General features: G+C 36.4%; 1 protein-coding gene across 3 annotated transcripts in view; it reads right to left on the bottom strand.

Moving 5' to 3' along the window:
- Positions 1 to 2,469: 2,469 nt before the first annotated feature.
- Positions 2,470 to 25,864, bottom strand: part of PKP4 (plakophilin 4) — an 88,951-nt gene continuing 65,556 nt past the window's right edge. For all 3 annotated transcript variants that reach the window (XM_084289664.1, XM_084289665.1, XM_084289666.1), the window contains 11 exons: positions 16,175 to 16,358; positions 14,600 to 14,717; positions 13,926 to 14,117; positions 13,610 to 13,783; positions 12,561 to 12,711; positions 10,250 to 10,445; positions 7,972 to 8,056; positions 7,753 to 7,870; positions 4,935 to 5,066; positions 4,035 to 4,108; positions 2,470 to 3,466 (listed from right to left, as the gene is read on the bottom strand). In XM_084289664.1, the coding sequence (XP_084145790.1) occupies positions 3,218 to 3,466; positions 4,035 to 4,108; positions 4,935 to 5,066; positions 7,753 to 7,870; positions 7,972 to 8,056; positions 10,250 to 10,445; positions 12,561 to 12,711; positions 13,610 to 13,783; positions 13,926 to 14,117; positions 14,600 to 14,717; positions 16,175 to 16,358 (1,673 nt within the window). In that variant the 3' untranslated portion in view covers positions 2,470 to 3,217. The remainder of the gene's footprint in view (positions 3,467 to 4,034; positions 4,109 to 4,934; positions 5,067 to 7,752; positions 7,871 to 7,971; positions 8,057 to 10,249; positions 10,446 to 12,560; positions 12,712 to 13,609; positions 13,784 to 13,925; positions 14,118 to 14,599; positions 14,718 to 16,174; positions 16,359 to 25,864) is intronic.

The following is a 25,864-nucleotide window of genomic DNA, read 5'->3' as shown; positions in this document are numbered from 1 at the left end:
TGTTGTCAGGCCATAGCCAGGTGTTCTTGCAATAGCTGTACGCATGTTTCTTGAATTAATGTTTTAGGAACTATCCTAAATCTGTGTGCTATGGTAAGTGGAGTTGCTCTGTTTTTCTCTCAGGATGTTGCCAAAACATGCATCTGTCTGAGCATGTAGGAGAAATTTTAGAAGGCACTGCAAGACTGCAGCACTTACATGCAAGCTCAGCTGCAGGGGACTCTGTGCAGCAGTGACACCCCGGTCAGGCAGAAGTGGCTCACAGCCAAGATCCCCAGCTGACCAGAGCGAATGCCTGGGGTCAAAAGGTCAGATGCAGCCTCTGAGGAAAGGGGATCGTATTGATTCACTAAAACTCCAGGTACGGTAGCTGAGCATTCTGAACTCACGTATAACTTAAATTTCCTACGTTGTTCACAGAGGACACTTCTTAGTCAGGCAGGAGTAAAGACCAGGGTCTGGATTTTTATGTTTTGAGGCCACTTAAACGATAATCCTAATTCTGTTATGTATTAAAAGGAAATTAATCCTATTTTGTGACACTTCTCCCCTCCTCGGGAATTACAGAGATGTTAATTTAAGCCTTTGTTTCCTATTTTTCTGCAGCATTCAGTGAGTATGACGGCCTCCCTGAGGTCAGTGCTGCTTTTCATTGCCCTCCGTGGGAGCTATTTACCTAAAAGGAAAAGCATAAGGCTGCTGTTGAGTCTCACTGTACATCTTCTCAATCTGTTCTAATATTAAACTATTTAACTCCCTGATTCTGATACAGTTTAGTTCTTGTTCTTTCAGTCCATTTGCAGATTAATTATGGAAATAGAGAAGTACATTTTCCAGGGTGCTATTACTATTTAACTTTCAAACCAGCATTACCCTGTCTTAAGACATGGACTTTTTGAAAGTTAAACAGTCTTTTATCTTCCTCACTGGCTTATCAATCTGAATGCAAAATTGTGAATAGAGTGGATTTTAAAAAAATTTGCCTTATATTTATGCTCCTGACATTTTGCAACAGACCACTCCACTGTGAAAATGAACAATGAAATTAAACTGTGCCCCATTTTTCTCCACTTTTGCACATTGTCTGAAACTGCATGTAAAGAGAAATTAACCAACCTAATAATTTTAATGAGTATAGCACCAAGATGTAATGCGTAAAAATATATAAACAAGTAAGACTAGTAAAAACAAAAGAAAATGAATGTGATGAAACAGATGTGCTACAACATAGATGTGTTGCTGTCCCAAGTCTTGTTGCTTTTGATCTTGATTGAAAACCTCAAAAATCATTCCTTCATAGAGCTATTTGCTATATTGCATTGATTATCTGCTTTTTTTGAGAGGTATTAGCGGATTCAAAGAAAATACAGGCTATGTATTTTCTATATATACAACAGACTATGATCCTGCCAGTCTCTACTATATCGTCTACAGATAATTTAAATCTTCCTGGGACAAGGCAATACCAACCAAGTATACTTGGCTCACCTTTAGTAGGTAATAGGCATACCAGGTAATCAATGCTGATCTGCATTAATCTGTGTAGCAAAGCTTGTACATGACTCTGAAGGTAGTTAAAACCTGATGTGAGATCAGTGCTTCTTGTAAGAACAATTTGGCCAATCTCAAGCTGAAGTAAATAGAAACTATTTTCTACCTTAACAGGAAAAAAAAAATGAGTCTACTAGGAAAGAAAGGGCACAATCTGCACAGCACCAACCCTCAACAACACATTGCACTGCAATCATTGGGGAATGTCATAGCTGTGTACAAAGTTAAGATATAACTTGTTGCTTTCACTGTGCTGTTTACCCCTGAACTTCTTACCCATTGTACAATCAGGAGGCAGAGGTAGCCCAACCAAGTATGGAAAAATTGCCTCGTTACCTAAACTTAGAGCAGTTCTGCTTACCTTTTATCATTTCACTGATGCAATCAGGATATTTCCAAATATTAGAAAGTGAAGAAAATTGCAGTGATGGGGAACAATAATTATGAACACTATGAAGTTAAGAGATTCTGCAGCATGAGGAAAGTACATGATGTAGTTACTTAAAATAATCAATTATTTGAATTATAAATAAAGCCAAGGAGAATTTAGCCTTCGTGGAGACTACACGTTCTCTGAAAGCAAGAAGATATTTTTTTGAGGGGACTGAAGGGGAGGAATAGAGAAGTGGTGGGAAGAAAACATAATAAAGTTCTGAAATATCTTGATTACCTGCATCTAAAGTAAAAAAAAAATAAAATACTAGTCTAGGGAATAAAGGGAAGTACATAGTTTCACACCTTGGTATGCCAGACTGACAAGTTTGGAATATATGCACTGTTGAATGGCCAAAGTGGTTTTGATACGTTTAACCTGCTTAAAACATATGATCAGACTTCACATTTACGGTATTTGTTTTTGAATACCACACAGAGAAAATAATAATAAAAAGAACAGGGAACAACTTTCCATGGATGAGACTTCCATATTTATTGTTCTTCCATGTGCATAGAAAATGGCAGTGAAGTTTTTTATGAAATAGGCAAGGAATGGGAGAGGTGTAGATATACTGAACTAAACTTTGTGCTTCAAAATTACACTATTAATTTTAAAAAGTTTTTTTTTTTTTAATTTATAACATTTTCTTGGATTTTTTTTTTGTGCATGATGTTTCAAATTCCTTTTAAAATGACACACTGCATTACAAATGGATGGCACTTTGAACCAACATGGCATTTTCATATTTACACCAATGAAAGAAATTTACACAACGTAATAGCGTACAATCTTGACATTTAGTAATAGCAATAAAACAAGGGCATCCGTTTTATTTTTTCTGTACAAACTATCAGAACAAGACTTTTATTCACATAAAAAAAAATCAGCTTTAATTTGCTCTGACCTACGCACTTTCCAAATTCATTTTACTCAATTCTCAAACCTTTCATCACATCGCCCACACCCTCACCAGACTACAGGAACTACAAGTAATTATACCTAATATCTAAACAGAGCAAAAAATCCATCCCTTCCAGTTTTTCTTCCTGACAATTCATCACTCAAAAAAACAAAACAAAAAACAAAACAAAACAAAAAATCTCCAAAACCAAAACACTTCCTTGTTCCTTCTTTTATTTCACTTTCACATTTCATTACCAAAGCAACAAATGAGGCAATTCCATTTCTTCTCAAGCAAGATGAGAAATACACTGTTTTCTTCCTTTGATGCTACACCCAGGAATCAGGTGAACCTGGGTACTGTTCTGCTCTATAAGAAGATCGTCTGGTGGAATAAAAGTCTACATAATTTGTGGTTGATTTCAGTCCATATTGTGTTGTATAATCTGAAGCAGCAGGAAAGTGAACTCGATCATCGAAGTATGGGTCTTCATAGCTATGTGGGGACTGCAAATATAACCTGTATGCATCATAGTTTTTTCTGTTGGTATCTTCTTGACTGTAATACAACTGCTGATGCTGTTAACAAAGTGGAAGAAAAATATTTTTTCAAAATTTAATTAACAGAGAAAATATTTGTTTTCAAACATTTCATGCATTATATACAACCTTTCCCTAAAGTTTAGTGTAGCTCTACCAATGATGACAATAACAAAGGTTTCAAGCCTCCGTGAAATGTAGCTAAGGTTTAAATGAATCTAATGCAGGAAAAACTTCTAAGTCCTGCACTCACTAGGAATCTAGTAGCTCTCCAAAAGCAGTATTTTAGGAACATCCATAAAATATACAGAACCTGACCATAGCTACCAAAAACACCTGTCAAGTCAGAAAAGTGGTCTCAGATCCAACCGTAACAAAATATGGTCAGTCACTAAAATATGTGACTATAAAAAGAAAACAAAATAATAAACTGGCAATAGCTTATGTACTTTTAAGTATGGTAATGCCGAATAACAAATTTAAAATGGTGTAGATACACTCTACCCAAAACACTCTGATATTATGAAATAAACTCTTTTAAGTTCCATTAAAACACCATAGTCTGAGTCTTTTTATCAGTATCATTTCAAAATAAAATTTCAGTTACCTGTAGCCGTCTATTTTGTTCTCTTGCTGGTGAGGAGTAGGAACTGATGTAAATTGGTGAAGGTTTGCTGGAACCTGTGAGAAAATAGTTTAATGGCATCAACTTCAACCTTTATTCTTTTGTCTATTTACTCTTATATTACCTAGAAAAAAAATATATAGCACCCAAACAATCAAGTCTTCAGATTTTAGAGTCTATTAATAATATAACAATAAAATGCAAGTGAATTTTATTTCTCAGTAGTAGCTAAATTAAAACTGAGGAATTTTTTGTGCTGCTGTTTTTACTTACCAGACTAATTTTAATACAAAAAATTTCTTTCTCCCTATTTACTGTCATCTCTTATTTTGCGACTTGTATCAAATAGTAAGAAGAGAAAAGTAAAATCAGGGAAAATATGAACTCTTGGTATAGTTTTATAATACAATAACATTACACACACACACATATATAATGTATGGTTATAATAATATAATGTGCATAATAAAACAATTTTCTGTAATAGATTTTTAAACTAAAATGAGATTTCCAAACACCTCATCTCCCAGTGTATAAACTGGATCTCCTCTTATTCTGGTAATGTGTACAATTTTAAAGAAAATAGCAGCGAGATGAAAAACCTCTTCTGTTCTTCCTGCAGTGAATATAAATGAATAAAAATAGAAAACAACATTTAGTAGTAACAGGCCTGCTAATGCAACTGTCCATATTATGGCTGTATAGACTCCTTATATAAGGAAGAGAATCATAGAATCATTAAGGTTGGAAAAGCCCTTCAAGATCATCTGGTCCAACTATCACACTACTACTAATGTCACCCACTAAACCATGCCCCTAATCACCACGTCCAACCTTTCCTTGAACACCCTGAGGTAAGAGTTCACCTAACAAGTATCTTACCAGTATATATGTCTTTATGTGCAATGATGTCGCCTTGGTTATTATAATACTGCATAGAAGGTTGTGTTCTATCATATTCAGAGCGGGGTTCTCTAATTCCTAATAAAGCCGGTGATGAAGATGTGCTGCCAACTGATGAAAAAATAAAGATTACCATTATGTGCAATAAAATCCTTTCTCAGACCTAACCTTCTCTCTTCTCTCCTCATCCCTTCCTTTCCCAACGATTAGCAAATGAAATGAGTAAACTTGTGTGTAAAGGACAAAACTAAAACTAGTTACATAGCTTTTCCTGTATGGAGAACACCAATTATGAAAGCAATCAATGACATACCATTAAATTATCATTAAACTTTGTATTACAGTGAGTCATTACTCCATAATGCTTACAACTAAAATAAGAAACTTTACCCATTTCATTTTGCATATGACATTTTCTTTAGCACAGCTACTCAAATACAAATGTAATTGTTCATTTGTTTGCTAAAGTTTATGATCTTACGTATCTTGTACTTAAATAAAATCTCCAAGTCCACCATATCACCTGAGACAGGAACAGAAAACTTGCCTGGCTGAAGCAATCCACACACAGACTTGTGTTATTGCTCTTACATTAGCATGCAGAAGTGAACCTTGGCCATTTGGTCAGCTCCAGTTGGCTGACAACAACAGATTACTTTGTGGTATTACAGTGAACAGTTGAATCTCTACTTCAGTTGTAAACAGTTTGTTCTGCTAAATCTTTTCTCTTTCACAGACAACTGGTTTGTTGACTTACGTACTTAAAAACAAATTCTAGAAATTTTGCTTCAAAACATTATCTTCTTCCACTAGCCATGCCCGTTAGATCATATCTCACAGTTTTGTGCTATTATGGATAGTTTAATTGCTGATATTTTTCCTAGCGTATTCATAGCCGTAAAGGTTAATTTTTGAGGCGTTATTAAAATTCTGAAACTGTTCAATATAGCGTGTGCATTAATAATAGGATGTGTATAATCAAGTGACTGTAACAAAGAACAATGGCTACAGACCAAGTGGAACTGTTCTACCATGCATCTACTGTGTACACTGTAATCTGCAAGGCTACTGCCACAGTGCTCTTTGTGTATATGTTTTGTGCACCAGACTTCCACCATAATAATTTAAGCTTGTTCATACTCTGGAACAGAAAAACAGGCACTTCCTATTAGGATTTAAAAAACAAAACAAAACAAAAAAAAATAAGTTCTCTTTGACGTGTAACAGCCTCTGAATATTACGTTAGAACTTCCCCTCTTATTTCCTACTTGTAGTTCACAAAACTGGAGCAGCAAAGTCATTCTGTTAGCATATCTTAGGGGGAGAAAACTCTGAGATGAGGATTTGGAATACCCTTTTACACATAGGCTGAGGGAACTGTCTAGATTTTACTGAAGCAATATTTGCTTCATTGTCATTGCTTAGTATGAGAAGATATTTTGGCTCTGTCTGTAGATATAGAGCTTAAACAGTCCTCCAGTTCAAGATGCTATTTTGATGGCAGTACATGCAACTTGGTGACCAGGTGTAAAGGTGAAAACTGCCTTTGGTATCACATTGTTCAAGAATGACAAGGGGGTCTTTGTTTGGGACAATTTATTAGAATCCCAAAAGGCTGGGAGAAAACTGAATGAGGAACATGGTAAGATCAGAATTACAAAATCCCCTGGAACTGTTATCAGTAGTCTGCTGTTGTATGATATTAGACAAAGAAAGTCCTGCATATTGGTGGTTGAGGGGAACTATGCGCATGAAAGACATTTTCTTTCCCTTAGTCACTGTAGGTGTACTGCTTATAGCAAAATAAATTCCTGTCTGAGTCTATTTTTCATTCACCCATGTCATGAAGTAGCATGTGAGGACTGTTCCTTTTATAAAAAGTAGTAATTAAACAAGTGTATTATAGGAGCTGATCTGTTATTTTAGCAGTCATGGTAAATATGTATTTCTCAGTATTAAGAGAGATCTATTCACACAAAAATAGAAAGGTAAATTGGATAACAAATGCTAAATGAAGAGTACACAAAACCTACTTGAAGCCTTGTACATCAGCCCTGTCCAACATCTAAATCCTACTCCTGGAAATGTTAAAGGAACAAAGGGGAGATTACTGCAATAAATGAGAAGCAGTCAGAAAAGATGTTTTTTTATTTGTCTTGCTCATCCTAATGGAACATTACAGGGAACAAAAATAGGTTCCTTGCTGATGTATTTTCTTTACATGCTTTTAAGTATGCATGTTCTGTGAGGCTACACCTACCCTGCCATGTTATACAACACAAAAGGAGTGGCTTTGTAGAGGGCAAAGGTGACAAAATCAAGATGTCTACACTGTACACTCTGAGGATTTTACTTAAGACTAAATCTAATCTTGTCCCACAGACTGGATATCTGTCATCAGACAGAGTACATCGTTGCTCTGGAAGCACACCATCCAATTTAGTTTCTTCCAAAAGGAACACAATTCACACATTCTGAGACTGTTTGCACTTTGAATGGCATTAAGGAGTAAATGGGGAGATTGGCTGCGAAGTGCTTCTTATCCAAACTAAAATGCTGTTGTAGAGACACCTCACAAACTCTGTGGGATATGGAACCTGACAGTAATATCAGCTAAGGTAACATTCAGAGAACATGAAATTCTTGTGCAGTCTTGTTTATATGTTTAAATACAGAGGAGACACAGCATGGCCCCCATGTTTTAGACAGGATGACAAATAAACTGAAAGGCTATTTGAGTTTGAAAATGAGACACAAGGTACCCCTTTGGCAAATCTCTTTTTGTGTCTTGACTGACCTGACTGTATGACAGGTGACATCTGCTGATTTGTTGTTGATAAAGAAGGATGCGATTTGAATCTCTCTCGCTCTAGTGTTGATACTGGTGTAATAAAATGACTCTGATTCCATCCATCCTGTGGAGTGGTAAAAAGAAGAGAACAAAATAAATTGCTTTGCATTAAATTAACAGTTTTTGTAGAACTGTTTTCCAGTGGAGGCTACTTTTGTAATCTACCTTTTTATAAATGCTACGGAGATCTCGGTATTGCCATAACGTATTCAGTACCTGGGCAGCTGCCTTGACAACTTTCAGTGAGGATCTAAGGAAATAAGGAATATTACATTAGTAGAAAGCAGAAAAAGCAGAAACTCCACTTCAACAAAATAATAGTTGTGAGCTAGGGAACAGTCTAAACCCTGCAGCTGTGAAGCAAGTCAGGTCATCTCTTCAGGTTTCAGTAATGCATGCCTGCATTACAACAGTGTGAGCACAGCTGTGTCAGCAGTCTAAACAAGCAGGCTGGTGCAGAGACAGATAAAGCATGACAATTATTTCCCGCTCTGGCCTAGAAATTCTTTCTTTGGGTCACCCACGTGAGAAATACAGATTGTCATCGTCTACAAAAATAAAAAATCATGATAAGAAACATTGTTTAGTATATTTCATAAAAACAGAGACGGTATACTTGAAATCTTTACACAAGGTTCGTAGCTGTAGGATAACAACGAAGTAAAGGGAGCTAGTATTGAAAGTGTCCAGACAACCTCATACTGAGACTTGTTTTCTAGTTCTGTGTTGCACTACTGAAAACATTTATTGGTCAGGGAAACACCTTTCCATTCTCAAGAGCAAGGCTAGGGAAACTGCTCCAGCTTTATTAAAAATAAAATCACATCATATTTTTAAAGAGAAATGGTAGTAGTACTGAAGAAGTGATTTGAAATTAAATGCCACAGCATGACACCTACATTAAACATACACCTTTTTCCATCAGTGCGAAGATTCATCCAAATATACTTTTTGAAATAAAAGCCTGAAAGAAAAATGCTGGACAGAACTGCAGTTTATAGTGTCAGTCAATGAGTAGACACTTCTGTTTGAAAAATTTTCATAGAATCATTTAGTTTGGAAGAGACCCATAAGATCAAGTCCAACCATCACCTAACATTACCAAGTCCACCACTAAACATCCACACCTTTCTTAAATACCTCCGGGAAATGGCAACTCCACCACTTCCCTGGGCAGCCTGTCCCAATGCCTAACCATCCCTTCTGTGAAGAAATTCTTCCTGACATCTAATCTAAACCTCCCCTGGTACAACCTGAGGCTGTTCTCCCCGTGTTTTAAATTTGTTCAGCGTATCCTGTTCCCTTAGAGTTGCAAGTGCTACTTTACACGTCACCTCCACAACAGTCATGTAAAGGACCACTGCAGTCACAGCTGCAGTTGAGTCTGTGCTTTGAAAACATGAAGCATCATAAATCGTGGATACTGAAAATATAGTCCACACTCTCTTTTTGAGGCAGATTTTGTTAAAAATGCAGTACATTTAATTCACACAGACCAACTTCTCCATAGCTGGAGATCCTTTCCTCCTCCTTACCATCTGAGCAACACTGGGAATAGTACACAGGGCTGAACACATAATCATTTTTCTTCTATCCAAAAAAAATGGAGATCTGAGATATTCTGGTTTACACAAGAGTCCTGCTAATCTGAATTCCATCAGATATGCCAAGGAATTCAAAGCAGAGATGCTGGTCAGAGCCAGATGGGGTGCCCTGAGGCTGCACTAACTGTGCTGTGCTGATGGTGCACAGCTCAGGAGCCATTTGTACTCCTGTTCCTTCATCCTCAGCTATCCAGTTCTGAAAGTTTTTAGTATCATTACATAAACACAATGTATGATAATGCCCTGTGCTGAGCTCAGCTAACAAAACTCCAAGCACACCAGGCTCCATGACACAGCTATACCTGAATCAGTCTGCAGAGAGCCAGATCTGACCAAACAACACTTGCCCTGCAATCCTATTCCAGAAAATCCCACTGGCTAGGGAAACTGCTTGGTAGGGCAAACTTTCCTCACAACCTACATATAATTAGGAGTTACTGTGATGCATCCTGACAAAGGTGTCAAAATATTCTGACTATGAAAAGCTCTAAATATTCCACGAATGATGTGGATGTTTAAAAGAAGAAAAGTTTTTTAATACCTTTCTACCTGAACAGTCCCCATTAACATGATTACTGTCTGCAACTATAAAAGCCTCCAACAGCTTTAAAGAATAGACTGTAAAAGAATGGTAGGTACCATACCAACTGCCTCTCCTGTCCCAGTGTGCTTCAGACTCTGATAGCTACTCAGATCAGGACTGCAAAACCAGATCTCTCCCCCTTTTTTTTGTGAGTTAAAAAAGACAAAACAAACAAACCCAAACCATTTCCTGTGTTCTTAAACATTTGAAATGGAATAGAGGAAGCATTTAGGTATGAAGTTTGTTGCCTACTTGCCTGTCACCTCTTCCTTTTGTTATGTTCACCAGCTTTTCTATTCCTCCAGTATCAGCAAGGGCTTTGGCATTTTCCATGTTTTTACTAGTGACCTCATGCAAAGCACAGCAGATAGCTGCCACAGTCTCATCAGACAATATGCTTGGACCATTGCCTCCTGGAAGCCGATTCACCAGATCTCGCATAGCATATTTACCTATAAAAAACCATCAACAGAATCAAGTAAGAAAACACATTTTGGTATTTAAGAGTTAAAATTCTAGGACTCATTAATAAATTGCACCTTAAAGAAATAAAATGGAACATAGGATCAAAACCAGAGAAAAGTTCCAAGAATCTGCACGTTACATGGTCAAGTGAGACTAAAGATCAATTTTGATTTTTTTTTTCTCCCTTCTGGCTTAAAACATGAGAAGCAAGCTGCATTTTTATTAAAACAGGAGCGCTTGCAAAGAGTGATTATTTGGAGAATGCAGAATCATTCAAAGAAAACATTACATTATTTTTATGATTCAAGGAGTGGTGTTTATGCCTAAGCTTCATTTGTGGGAGGGTTAATGAAATCCTTACAGCAATTGGAAGCTTTCCTTTCAGACATTCTGTTCACCTTATTTGTTACTTCCAAGAGATCAGATCTCAACTCTTTCAATTTCAATTACTGACTGATGCACAGGAATAATCAAACTGCAAACAAAGGAAATTAACTAAAGCTAAGGTAAATATTTTTCTTATTTAGGCTATGTTGATAATTAAATGATTATTAATTCAATAAATTACTTTATTGAAGACATGTATTTGTACATAATAGTGCTCAATGGATAAGCTTTACTCAAAGCTATTAGCTAGCTATTTGCATAACATGCCTGAGTAAAAAAAACCGCAAAGAAATTAACAAATTCCACAAACAAAAGCGATTCAATTTCAAACACATTGGAATACTAGCACCAACTACGTTGTATACAGTAGTATTCTGTCACAGCCAATCTTTTGGCAAGCTCACAAACACACATTTGCATATACTAATTTATATTGTTACTTGTTGCAGTATCCACTTTTTTAAATAACATTTTTGTCCCCCAGAGTTTAGACCATGTAAACCCATTAGTCCTGCACCTACCAATGGTGATAAATTTGCAAAAAATAGGGTAACAGCATGGGGTAACTTATGATACATGTCTCAAAATATTTTACACGTGGAAAGCCATTAATTCTTTGATAGGTAAAGCTTTAACAGGGAGAGAAAACAGGTGGCTCTTGAACTGAAAAGTTCTGCCAGAAGGGGAAGAAAGTCCTGAAAAGAGTATATCACCTGATTATTACCTCTATACGGCTGATGCAACAACAGACCTGATTTTTTTTTTTCACCAATTTTTTAATAGATGTAATACCTACTCTGCAAGAAAACATATCCTGAACATCCTAGATGGTGAAGCTCCAGAAATGTATAAATGCAGCTGAAAAAGTTTTACCATCTTTTTGAGAGTAACTCGCTCTTATCTGTATAAATAGCTCTTATGTACTTACCCTGGTAGCCTAAAACATAGAAAATTCTTCTGTAACAGATATCAAACATCTTTATACCTTGACACATGTTAGTAGGGTTAGCTTAGAGTATAGCAGTCTGAAGCTGAGAGTGAGGTACGTTCAACACTTGCCACAATAGACAGATTCCCAACCAAGGCAGGAAAAATGTTTGCTTTTTTTTTTTTTTTTTTTTTTTTTAAATGAGAAAGGCTTAGATGAGTGCTCAAAATATTAAATACTAAAGCTGACTAATAGGAAACTAAGTTTTTCTAGGAACCACCCTTGTTGATTTCTTAATTCAGCATGGGCACATATATACTGCTCTATACCTGTGATTTGGTAGAAATACTTCACTAGGAGAGGAATTTTTCCCCCTCTCCCCCTATCCAATACTGTTAAATTTACTGATGTGACGACAGCGGGGCTGTCCTATTCTCTCAGAATATGTAAGGGACCTTGAAGCCCTCTGAGAAAGCTACTATTTCGCTCCAAGGAAGTACAGCTCTGTTGCCAGTCAGACTTTGTACTGCCAGTTTCCTGTCCAGTTTAGTTTGGCTGAGGTGACTTCAATCTGTTGTAAAGAGATCGCCATGTAAGATGGCTAAAGACAAACTGAAATGACAATGCTACTCTGAAAAGCTACTGTTATCAAAAAGATTTATTTCTGTGAGACAAGTAACACGACGTAGTATGCTATTTCTATTGGTACAACCTCATCCTAGTATTCTTTCAATGAAGGTCTGACGTATTGGTAACCGTGCTTTATTCAGTACGGTTCTGTACTTACCAATAAGTTCCTTATTACGAACATCTAATGCCATGTTCCTTAAGGCAGTTGCCACAGATGAAACAACTCTATCGTTATCCATTCTCAGCAGTTCCACAAGGATTGGCAGACCTTTTTCTTTTCTTACAGCGGCTCGAATGTATGCTGCAAACTGTAATCGAACTCCAGTTACTCTCATATCTAGTAGAACATTCTAATTAAAATGATCTCTTATTAGGTTGTAATTCTTAAGTATTTTAGGGAAAATCTTCCAATTAAAAACAATTGAAAGATATGTTAAATGCGTATCTTTTTATTAGTAAAAAGTGTTGCTTCTCTGCTATTTTTTTCACTCATTCCTGGTATGGAGCAATGTTTAAAGAAAGGGACCTAACAGATAAAATAACTTAATAGATGACAAATTATTAAAGAGGGAACAGTATATTTTTTTTTAGGACCAACTTTAAAGCAGGCATAAAATGAAAAAGTATCAGCTGTTTATCTACAGCAAAGAAACCAATTAACATTTTTTTTAATCTCTGTGACAAATACAATAGCACTACATGAGAACACTATTAATGTTATGTACGCAAAGGTCATAAGCAAGAATGTATGGAAATAAAACAGATAAACTCATTTATTCTCAGAACCAATTAATATAGAGTACCATAGTCCTGATCTTGTGAAGTGTTATTACTGTATAGTATACATATTTATTTGGCACTGGTCTTATTTTGACAGTACCTTCCCACCAGAACTCACAGCAGTTAAGATTTTTTTTTGACTCTAACATGTACCAGAATAAAGATTCTTCTGTTTATTTTAAATAAGTGGTACCAATTTCAAGGCCAGTTTCCAGATTGCTCTTCCTGCCTACCATCTTTGGCATTGTTTTTCACTGTGGAAATTATACTTCCATAGCGCATAAGCAGGAATGACAGACACCAGACGGAAACACTGATATGCATGTATTAGAAAATTACCTGGTTCTCCCTAAACCCATTCCAATACCTTACTGAAACAGAACAGCAAAAATTTAACTATAGGAGGAAGAGTAGGAATTCAGATACCTTCCAATTGCCTGCAGAAAGATTCTGGAGAGATCCTGCAGAGCCCTCAAGAGTAGCTGGATTGGAGCTTTCTGCTAGAAGTGTTAGGTATGGTTTTACCACAGATGGGTGCCATAGCATTTCTACCCCTTTAGGAGACTTGGAAAATCCTGGTATAGGGCCAACTCCATCCCACTGAGAAGTGAACATAAATTTGTAAGTACAGGAAACCTCTATATTTTCATTCAACTTATGGTAGTTTTTCTTCAAACTCTGTACTTTCCCCCAGCATTAGCTAAGTAGGTGATGTATTTGTAATACGAAGAAAAAGGTATACCTGATCCTCCTGTGAAGTTTTTTTTTTCTTCTTCTTTTTTTTTCCCCAGCAACTTGGCTCTGAATCTTTGCTAGGTGATTCTTTTCCTAACAAGTCATCCAATTCATTGATACCTAGCAGACGTGCCTGAGGCACCTCCAGTTCCAAACGGTAAGAAAGGTTTCTCAAGGTACACACACAATTTTCCACTGTCTGAAACCAAACCATAAAGATGTTAAGTAACCTGTTGCTTTCTGAAATAGTGATAAAGCAAACTAAATTAAGTACAGGTGAAAAGGCATTTGAAACACAAGCACCAAATTCTAATTCTGGGCCTTGGGCATTGCTACATCTGCTTCTTTGGGAAAACTGCAATCTATCTCCTGATATTCTCGAAAGTGAAAACTCTAACAGTCATCTCTACTCTGGTGGCTTATTTTAAGTATCCTGAAAATACAAAGCACAAGAGCTTATTATTAAAGAATGAATACGTCAACACTGACAAAAATGAAAAGTACAGAACAAATTAAACCGCATTATGCAACAAAATTTGATTGTGCATCATTAAATTAGGGTTGGGAGAGAAGACTGTCTGAAACACATCACAGTGAGGAATTATAGTACAAAAACCTCAAAAGATCAAATCAGACATACGGCTCAGCACAAAAAATCACTTAGATGAAACATGCACACACCTTGCTGTCATAGTCTGATGTGTTCACACATGTGTGGATCACATACAGCAGTGAATCAACCAGCCCTTCGCATGACCTCATCTGTTTCCGGGCTTCTTCACCTGCAGAACTTAGATTCCTAAAGGGTTGAAATGACAAATGAACACAGTGTATTCACAGATAGACATACGTGCAATAATTTTACCAGATACTTTGCAGAAGCTTGCGTGTTTTTTTTTTTTTTTTTTTAAATAAAATAATAATAAATATATGCTTGCTTTTAACTTCTCTAGTTGGTGCAGCAACCCACCCCACCTGAATGTTTATAAAAAATGAAAATGATTCAAACCTGTAATTTCAAGACAGAATTGACTCGTTGACAAAACAAGCCACGAGCAGAAGCCCTTTCTCACAGACTTTTCCATTCCAAGCCCTCTCTGTCGTACTAACACAAACTTGTGGCTTGTATGCTCTGGTATAGGTGGTTGAGCTTGTTTTTGTTAAAAATACCCTTTGCTACTACTTCTTAAAATTGGATCCATTCACTGATCTGCTGTTCCATGGTTGCAGTGTCATTTAACATTTGTAATACTGATATATAGACAGAAGCATAAAGTAAGGTATAGGGGAAGGAAAAGTGTGCTTTAGAATAAGTAACAAAAGTGTGTGCTGACAATTATTTGCCTGCAAAGCAACCACATTGCAAAACCTGAACTTTATATAGTGATTAAATGCACGCTGAAACTAGTACTATTGCTAATAAAAAATAATAATAAAAAAAAAGTCACAGTGCCTGTCTGTGGAGGTGTGTATTCTCCAGACATGGTGCTGGTATTGTATCCTCTAGACATCATACTATCACTGTATGTTCAAAAGCAGTGTGAAACTTGTGGTCTTGAAAAATAACCCAACAAATAAAAAAAGTAACTTATAAAAATATTCAGGAATATAGAATGGTTACCAGCAAATAAAAACAATTTTTGTGCTTCTACTTAAACACAATGGCTTTAATATGCTGTTTAATAGAAGACAGTTTGAAATGTAATATATTGAAATAATAAGCAAACCTACAAACAAACAGGAACAGCTCATATACTACTGTTGGTCTTTCAATTCTCTTTTCAGATGTTTTAGTTTCATATTTTATTAGTCTTATTGCTGTTTAAGAAATCCACAAAGGGATTAGTTGAACATTTCTTTACTTGTACATATACATATACTATTTTTAGATGTATACAGTATTAAAAAATTGCCAAATTCACACTGTTTTTCCTGAATAAAATTAATGAGGTGTGCACACAATGCAAAAATTGCAGTAATGGGGGAAAAGTGCCATGATTGTTTGCAATGTATATAGAAAACTGCAAAAAATTTGACTACTGGCCATTATAATTAACATCTTTCAGTGACTAACTTTGTACTTTTCATATTCTAACAGAGAAAATACATATATGACAGTTGCCTGAATGATAGAACTAAATTGAATTTATAGAACACAACAGCTAGTTTGTCTTAAAATTTAAAATATAAAATGACCTGTTGGATAACACAATTACTCCATAAAAAGAGCAATACTCTTCTATAACAGCAAATTACCTCAGGCATCCTGTAGTATTGCGTAGAACTAGGGAAGTCTGAAATTTAATTTTATGATCATCATCAAACGAAGAACTGTTCCATCCAGAATGTGGCACTATCACAGTGTTTGTTAGTGTTGACAAAGCATCTCTAATGATTGTCATCTTTACTGCATCACATGAAGACAAGTTCCAGAGAACCCCTTAAGAAAAGATTTCCATTGTTGTCAAGTTAGAAAAGACTTGGTAAACAAATACAAAGCAACATTAACAACTGAAAAGACTTTGCTTTTAACAGGAGAAAGATTATTTACCTATGCATTTAGTCTGCAATGCAATTTTAATGTTATTCTAACAGTAACAGTCAGTAAGTGGTCAACAAAGCTGCCATTAAGACTCACTTCACAGTCTGAAATAAAATGTCCTCATATGCAGGTTATTACGTATTCAGTAACCTTTACTCTGTCTGTCTGGCAAGCGTGTAAACTCTTCAAGTCTCCCACTATACTGAGAAGGAAAACATGCATATTAATGAATAAATACTCTCCTTTTTCTTAAGGAAAAATACTCAACAGAAACATCCACTGATTGACAGATGTTCCCTTCTTCCTTCCTTTCCTTAGGTACAGCTCATCCTCTCCTGTCAGGAGCAGAGTAAGTCCTCAATGCACTACAGAAATCTAGAGGAATATTCCCTACAAGCATACAAACTCATTTCACTTGCAAAACACCTTTCCGTTTTCCTGAAACATATGTGCCTTGAGCTTCTCTTTCTAATGCTAGTATCTTTCTTAGTTATCTAAAGAGGATTCCTATACTGACTATCTGCAATGGGAAGAGAAATTTGTCTTTTTGTAGTTGGCCAGGCAAAATGCCAAATCACTACAAGTTTGTGTAAAAAAGGCATGAACATCTGATTTCCAAAGGGTGAGTCTTCAATAAGCCTTTAAGAATGAGGTTTGGGAGGGAGAAGAAAAATTATTATCCTCATTTATAAGAAACTGGGAGATTGAAGTTAAAAAGCAATATAGGAGAGATTTGGCAATATTCTTAAGAGAGAGCATTTAGGACTGAAATCTCTTCAGATTCCTATGCAGAAATAACGATTTAAAGGTATTCATAGGAATACAAGAGCAAAAATGAAGTGAGAAGAAACCAAGTCTATGGACATCATGGCTGAAAGCTCATTACTGTCTTGCAAACATAAGATCTTGTGGAAAAAATCTCAGAAAATGGTAGAGAAGATACTGGCAGATGGGTGGTTGCCAGTAAAGTTTCAAGACAAGGTCCCAAGTGTGTGACATGACATTATTCTATATTAGGAGGAACCTGGAAAGATAGTATCCAGAAAGGACTGCAAAATGAACAGTGGAAGGGGGAAAATGGTTTTGCTGACCTGCAATGAATTACTGCGTTCTCGCATTGTACGTCTGGGCTATTAGATACTTAATGTGGAACTGAACTTCCAAAGCCTAATATAAAAATCCTACAGAAAGTTTCTTCTTGAAAACCATAGCAAGAGGTCTCAAGTGTTACACATTCAACTAACCAAGTGAATTGAATACTATCAATCTTTTACCCTCAGGCAGAATTCTGTAGTTTCCTACCTTTTTACACAGTCTTCCTGTAAGACGTTCAGATACAAATTATTAGATCTGACATGCATATACACTTCCAATAATCTAATCTTCATTGTCATCATGAAACACAACTTGAAATTCATCTAAATTCTCACCAGGCACAGGTGATATCTTTCATGAAAAACTCTCAGTATTTTCCTCACATGCAATATTTTTCTAATTGTAAAGTTGCATAGCTGTGTACACTCAGCAGAGACATTAAATAGCATTTTCTCAATAGCCCACTACAATTGCTACTATAAACCATATGGTTAATTTTCAGTTTGACTAGATCTCAAACATTTAGTTTCCTCTGAAACAAATTATGGGGGGACAAAACAGTAAAAATTATAAAAGTTTATAAAAACAAACGTCTGCAAAACAGCAAAAGCTTTGAATACAGCCACACAAAAGAAGGAAAAGTATTTCTGTAAAACAGCCTGCCTTTTTCTCTTCAGAAAAACACGTAAGGGGGGTGGATATATTCCAGAGGAGATTTCTGACTGTCTTTCAGTATCTAGTTGTGACATAGGCAGTCAAAATACATAATTCCTAGAGATTCCTCTCTTTGTGGTTTAGCCAACATACAAAGATAACTTGAACGTCTGAAGAATGTGGAAGTTAACTTCGCTGTTCCTGCATAACGTAACTTTCTTCAACAACTCAACCTACCTAGACCAGACTTTGTGGCAGTTAGGCTAAGATTGGTTCTTGTGAGCATTTATCATACAAAGCATCTTCAAAAACCTTCCAGCTGCCTTTTCTAAAACCAAAACATATTTATTTGACTGCTGTTGCTTCAGTGGAAAGCCTTTGAAATGGATCTGTTGTGATCAGCTCCCCCAGGAGCTGGAATTTGTTGTGTGGTATTTTATGAAAGATTCTTTTTTTGTAATTTTGTTGCGTCTCTTGAGTGAGCCTCATCAACATTTGTGCTGCATCACATTTGCACACTTAAAATAGGCTTAGGTTATTTAAGTTTACTTCAGTTATTACTTATCCTTCAGTTTCAACTTTACATAAAGCAAGCTATTTCTATACACATCAAATTTCATTTCATAAAGCTGTGACTGTATATCCTCACTAAAGAACGTAACTGATAACTAACAGTGAACAACCTAAATGCTTCACTGGCTTATAGTTTTAAGTTTTTGAGGCCATACTTCATGCAGTTCTTGATTCAAACTAGAAAATAAATCTCAGATAAACCCTTCACTAGCCCCAGTTTTGGTTTCCCCCAAACATTTGCTCTTAAAGAAAGTTATGTAAGATAAAAAGTTTATTTTGAGTCTCAGACTACTGTTAGTTACCTAACGCATATGGGAAAACATCATACTTGATTTTACGTGCCTGAGCTTTGAAAATATTAATCATAGAATGGCCTGGGTTGAAAAGGACCTTAAAGATTATCTAGTTTCAATCCCCCTGCTCTGGGCAGGGTTGCCAACCACTAGAGCAGGCTGCCCAGAGCTGCATCAAGCCTAGTCTTGAATGCCTCCAGGGATGGGGCATCCACAACCTCCCTGTCCAAGCCATTCCAGTGCCTCTCCACCCTCTGAGTGAAAAATTTCCTCCTAATTTCCAACCTGAATCTCCCGTCGTAGTTTAAAACCATTCCCCCTTGTCTTATCACTACCAACACATGTAAACAGGCATTCCCCCTCCTGTTTGTATGCTCCCTTCAAGTACTGGAAGGCTGCAATGAGGTCTCCCCAGAGCCTGCTCTTCTCCAAGCTAAACAAGCCCAGTTTCCTCGACCTTTCTGCACAGGAGAGGTGCTCTAGCCCTCTAATCATCTTAGTGACCCACTAGGTGTCCTTACTTAAAAGTCATTACTTACTTACAAGTAAGTACTTTCTAAAAATTATTACTTAATTAATTAATTATTACTATTACTTACAAGTCATCCTTAATGTATGATTATTCAAATAAGATGTAAATCTCTCAGCCTTGCCAAGTATAAGGCACTTGCCTTCCTTACTGGCTAACACACAGATTGTGAAAATGCTGAACAGCTGAGAACTGTTTGAAATACCAAGGCAACAGAAGATGATGTGCTGCGTATCCAGGGATCATGAGCCCAGTGCAGTCAGCTGCAGCAGACTCATAAGGGACCCAGCATATCCACCCTGCTTTGCCTTCGGAGGAACAGTACAACTCAGGTGCTTGCTAAGAAATTGGAAGGGAACCTCCAACATCATCTTTTCTTCATGTGTATGCACTGGCACAGACGGAAAAGACTAAGTAAAGGACCTTCCTAAACTCCATCCATCCAGAAGACTGTTAGACTTGCAAATATTAACTTTTCCATGAGAATTATCCTGGGATTGATCAAAGAGCAAATCACTAGAGCACCACTGAATAACTAAGTTAAAACTTGCCCAGAAGCTAACTCTTAAGGAGGTAGATTGATCAGATCATTAATAATTTATTATCCCTATGTTCATTATCTGCAGGCAAGAGCTCTCATCAGGATGTTCCATTTGGTAATTTGGGAGCAGTTTTCAGCTATTTATTTTACAAACCAAAAATGTGTCTTACATAGCCTTTTAATCTTCATTTTAATAACGAGAACAGTCTTATTATAGGATGTTTGTTTTTAAGAGATTTTGGACCAAATTTAGGTCTTATTAGAAACAAACCCTGAAGGGAAAGGCAGTTATAATTTGGGAAGTTTCCATTCAAACACAAGAAAGATGGTGGTGGGAGCTGGTACAATGTTGTATTAAGGAAAGGTATAAGATACTTCTAGTGTTACAGTAAAATTCTGTATGTCATTTAAATAAAGTGCCTTTTTATTTGTCATTGTTGTGAAGGTACATGGAAAAATATTTAACTGTTTTGATTGATTTTTCAACAGCTATTAGCTGCCAGCTTCATTATTCTGGGACACTGGTGAACATCCCATTCACAAATGATCCTGTGTAGCAAAAGGAGTGCTAAGTCTACTTACCTACCTAAACGGATCTCTACTGTCCCTAGCATCTCTGGGGTTGGAAGGAGAGGGACTTTTGCCGCTACTCATGTTACACTTTGGTTTGTAATTCAACTGATTGCTTCAGCAGGCCTCATGTTTCTTGCTTAGTCTGTGAACATACTACAAAACACAGAAGAAAAATCACAAGCCACTATTTGTGCTTGACATTCTCTTGATGTGAGGAAAACCTGAGAAAACTGGGCTGAAGTTCAAGAGATCAGCATTGGGTAATTCTTAACGGAGGAAGGAAATCAGCAGTAACAGTACCAGGAAAAAAATATCAGAAAGCTTTGCAGGAGAGTTTAGAATGCTATATGAAAAAGCTTCTGTAGTTCTAATGAAATGTGGGGCTTTTTGTCTTCCCTTTTTGAAAATGGATTGTCTGCTCTATTTTTGCAGCCTGTAATTCTGATCCTTGCAGCTCTCAATGAGGACTGTGCTAAATTTACATTTCTTGAACATCATCCAAAATAATCCTACTCCGGAAATGAAAATATGTAGTCTGATAAAGTTGAGAACCTCATCTACATGAAAATCAAATCCTGTTGCATGTAGACAGATCACAGAAGTACCGAAAAAATCCCAAATTTTCATGAATTTCCACAAGATACTTTCAACTGGGGGGAAGTTATTTTTGAAGAACTGTTCTTTCAATACACCAAATATTAACAGTGTTTCTCTATTTGCTGCTTGCTGCACATAATGCTCTTGGGTGGAATGCATGAAAGCAAAGTATGTGTAGGAAGATGGACCTGTGATTAGCAGAATCTAAACTGGGCTCAAGAGAGTATACTGAAACTCATGACCTAGCAACAGCTGTGAAATAGCTCACTTGGCGCTGTAATGTATGGGAGAGAGCATACTAATTTAGACCTTCAAGGGTCAAGATGTGGCCTATAATCAGTTGTAGTAAAAGAAGGAAAAAGAACAGATCTGTGTTATTATAGCACGTACCTTCTGTAATCTGAGTTTGGAAAGGTTGCATGCCCAAAGCTATTGTTCTTTGCAAATATTAGCTATCTATTAATTTCTATTTCAGTGCAAATTAAATCAACACTAACATTCACTTTTCCACTACGCTGACATAAAAGAAGTATATCTTACGTTATTGTTAAAAGATATGCCTCTATGTCACACACCTTTCAAGAAAATTATATGGACAATTATTTCTGATACCTTAAGTATTCCTTCAGAAAAAAAAATAAAAAGAATCATTACTTTAGTCAATCTGATGTTCTCGATTGCAATTATGAATCCTGGCACGAGAGGTTATGTGACTACCCAGTACAAATTGATGGAAGCTCCCAGAGATTCAATATATGCTTATCAGTAATGAATCTAAGCCATCTCAGATGTGAAATTCATAATGCTACTGTTACATCACACATCAAGTAAGACTGAAATTGAGACTCAAAATATCCTGATATGAAAAAAGAAACATTTATCTATCTGAACTTTACAATTACAACAATGAAAACATTAGAAGTAGTGTACATATTGGATCATTCCGGAGCAACACATTCCAGCATTCAAACTGATGGTCATCCGTATAATTAAAATTAATCATATTTGAAACTCCACTCTCAGATTAATACATGCATTAATCTATCTCCTGCACTATGGTATGGAAAAAGACTGGAATTGCAACACCACAAGTCTAGGGCTTTTTCATTTACTTTCTCTACAAATGCTCATTAGCTGAAAGCATTCCCTTGGATGACATGGTAGCAATGCTTCTTAGCTAAGAGAACTCTATACATTGGAAATATCTCCTACCATCCCCTTGCCTTTTATATTTCCTTCTAAGGGAAAAATATTAAGACAATTGTATATGAACAGTTGACGTACAAAATCGTAGAATCATAGAATGGCTTGTGTTAGAGGGGACCTTAAAGATCATTTAATTCGAACCCCAATCTTTTGATATTTATTCACAATCCTTCTGGACTTGGACCTGTGGCAGTGTTTTCAGATGACAAAACTGTCTTTTGCAATAGACAGCAATGAAGTTTCCAGCATAAGTAAGCCCAACTTTCTCTCTGATTCAGTATCTACAGGTCACAGGTTCACCGTTGAATTGGTTGTATTACTGATGTCAGTTCAGCAACTGTAATAGGATTTTAAAATAATTGCTCAGTTCAGAAAATTCCCTATGTAGCTCTTCAAAGCTTAATTTGTTACCTAATTCAGAGAATATGTGAAAGGCATGTGTTAAAGCTGCTATTTCATTAGGACATCAATGCATAATGATGCCTATGTCTCTAGTCTAGCATTAGCTGTTTAAAGTCAAGCTTGAGTCATGGTTAGGAAAAAAAAGCTGCAGATGAAATTTCTGAATCAGAGACAGAAAACTGGTTTGGTCATTCCTATTTGAACAGCTTTGGCTTTTGAGGTGTTGGGCGGGGGGCACCCTCAACTATCTGTGGGACCCTGGAAATACCAGAGGCAAAGACTTTTGTTTTGACTCTGCAACCAGCCACATCTTTTTCACATTTTGTTTTGATTTTGAATCTCGGTGTTTTAATCCAGACTTTTAAGACCCCAGAAGAGTTTACTGCTAAGAATTACACTGCAGCTGCTCACACCATGTAGTGTTAACCAAACAGGCAACAGAGTTCTTCAGCAGCTGCACTGGCTTCTAGGTCCTCTGCTGAACATGGATGATCATATTCTTCTACCTCTGCAGTTTTTACACAGTTCATCACCAAGTACTTTGGATGGTATACAGAATAGAACAGAGGTAAATATTACAGTATAATGGAAGTTGTGAAAGTCAACAATATCCATTTCACAGACTGCTTAGTTTGCAAACTTGTACGAGAGTTGCAGCTATTTCTGTACCTCCTGGAAAGTTACCTCAGGCTGCCTGGACTGCAGAACCTGAGGTCCCTTTTCCAAATATACACAAGCTACAAGGCACAGTTGTCAACTATTGCAAGAATGCAATCTCTCGGAAAGATGACGCTGAATATAAAAGACCATGTTGCTGGACATAAAACAGCATTTCTAAACTGAACTGGCTGATGCAGCACTGATTTGATGTAATATACACCATGAAGAATTGCCAGGACCATCAACAACAACCTCTTTCCCCTGTACAGACAGGCCTTATAGACAGACCTTTACCATACAGCTAAGCTAGTGATCAGCTGCTGCTGGAATTCATGCTCATTCTTCCTAACTTCCAGCTATGAAATCCTACTGCTCCCCCAGGGTCAGTGCTGGTTCTTGCTTGACCTTCCAGGGTGAAAGCCTGACAGAAAACTAGCCACTACTAAGAGTGGATCAGAAGTCTTTGGGGAGGGAATGGTTTACAGCACACCTCTGCTGGTGAAGATCCAATGAAAAATCAAAAAACTACTAGTAAGATAGGCATTTGACTCACTTTCTTTGGAAAACTTGCACTAAAGGAGAGCACCAATGTTTCTCAGATTTTAACAAATTAAAGGTCTGCGTCCTAGGGTCTCTTGATTGTAGACTTGATTATGAGAAATTGCACCTAGAAAATCAAAATATACATGCTTTGGACCTATCTCTTACACAGTTTTCTGCTGTTAACTTTTGCAAGACATGAGTTCCTGAAAGTCACAGATTAATTCCAGGCTGTACTGGCCTACTGCAAAGTAAAAACATACCCAGACAGAATAAATCAGTGTACATCCTTCATGTCACTTGCTAGGGAATGGAGCTCTTGCACACAATCAAGAAGGCCCCAACAATACTTCTGCTGCCTACTGCTGAAGTTGTGCTGGAACAAGAGAAACAGTAGCCTTGAGAAAGAGCTGGCGCTAAATATCTAATGAAATATGATGCAATTAGCAAAAAGGAGTTGTTTCCCTTTTAAAGGGGTCTCTGACAGCAGAGCACAGGAGAGCAAGGCTCCTATGCTCCAGCAGCTATGGAAACTGCACACAAATAGAGCAAGCTCAGTAAAGAGTTAATGTGATCCAAAGCATTTCAAAGTCCAACTTAAAGAAAAAGGTATTTTTAAAAGTATTAGTTCATTTTTGTGACTATGAAGTGATTTTGCACATTTTATTTTCAAAATAATCTATAGCCATTAAGAAGGTAACTAGCTTTCCTCTTAAAATTCTTATGTTTTTGCAATTATACTTTCTATATTTTTCATATGTTTTTCTATTCAGCTTCCACTTCTTTCTCTCTATGTATAATTTCAATCTTGTCATTTCAGTTACTGTTAATTAAATACAGGCCCTGGTATTCCTACCGTTTTCTAACTCCTCAAAACATGCTTTTGCACTTACCACCTCCCCCCTCCCTTACCCCTCTTTCTCAGCTTTTCAAAATTCAGATACTTAATCTTCAGGATATGTTCCCAAATAATTTTAGGCTAAAACTTTATTTTGTCAAACAATTTCTCAGAAATCTTATACAAATGCATTCAGGTGAAAAATATCTATATAGATTGCAAGATTCATTATAATTTCACTTATCTGCAATAATAAAGTTTCATCGATCTAACTTCATATTAAACTAAACTGGATGGATTTCACATGCAATGACACCAGATTCTTCTGTTATGTTTAAAAGACAATGGTTGTTCACTAACTGGTACTTGTAATAATGAAGATACAATTAATTTGCTAAGACCACCCTCAGTAGAAAGAAAAGCATCTTCCTTCAGAAATACTACAATGGAAAATCAATTTTTATGAAAGTGGTGGAAAAGCTACAGCTGGAATGAATAATGCTAAATTTAAACTAGAAATCAGATTTACAATGTTTCTAGTGCTGTAGATTGATATTCATTTATCTGTACTTACATTATCTTAAACTGGGAACACAGTAACTGGGGTGTGGTTTGCTAGTTTGGTTCTACCATAGGTGGAGGTGTGTGCATTTTTCTTTTAAATTATTATTAAGCAAATAGTCATTGAATCTCTTATAATTCTTTATATTGCTGTTTACAAAAAAGTCAGCTCTGGATTTTTATAAAGCAATCAGCATTGGTATAACTCTAACAGAAGTCAATGCCACCAAGGTAAGCAGAAAACAATTTGGTCAAAACTTAAAATTTTACTGTAGTTGGATAAAAAATAAAAATCTGTGCATCAAAAAGTAAGTCAACTTCTAAAAAAGTCATCAAAATGTG

This window comes from Netta rufina (assembly GCF_964035555.1).
Source record: "Netta rufina genome assembly, chromosome: 6".
Taxonomy (NCBI): domain Eukaryota; kingdom Metazoa; phylum Chordata; class Aves; order Anseriformes; family Anatidae; genus Netta; species Netta rufina.
The sequence above is the reverse complement of the archived record's forward strand: the minus strand, read 5'-3'. Positions and strand labels throughout refer to the sequence as shown.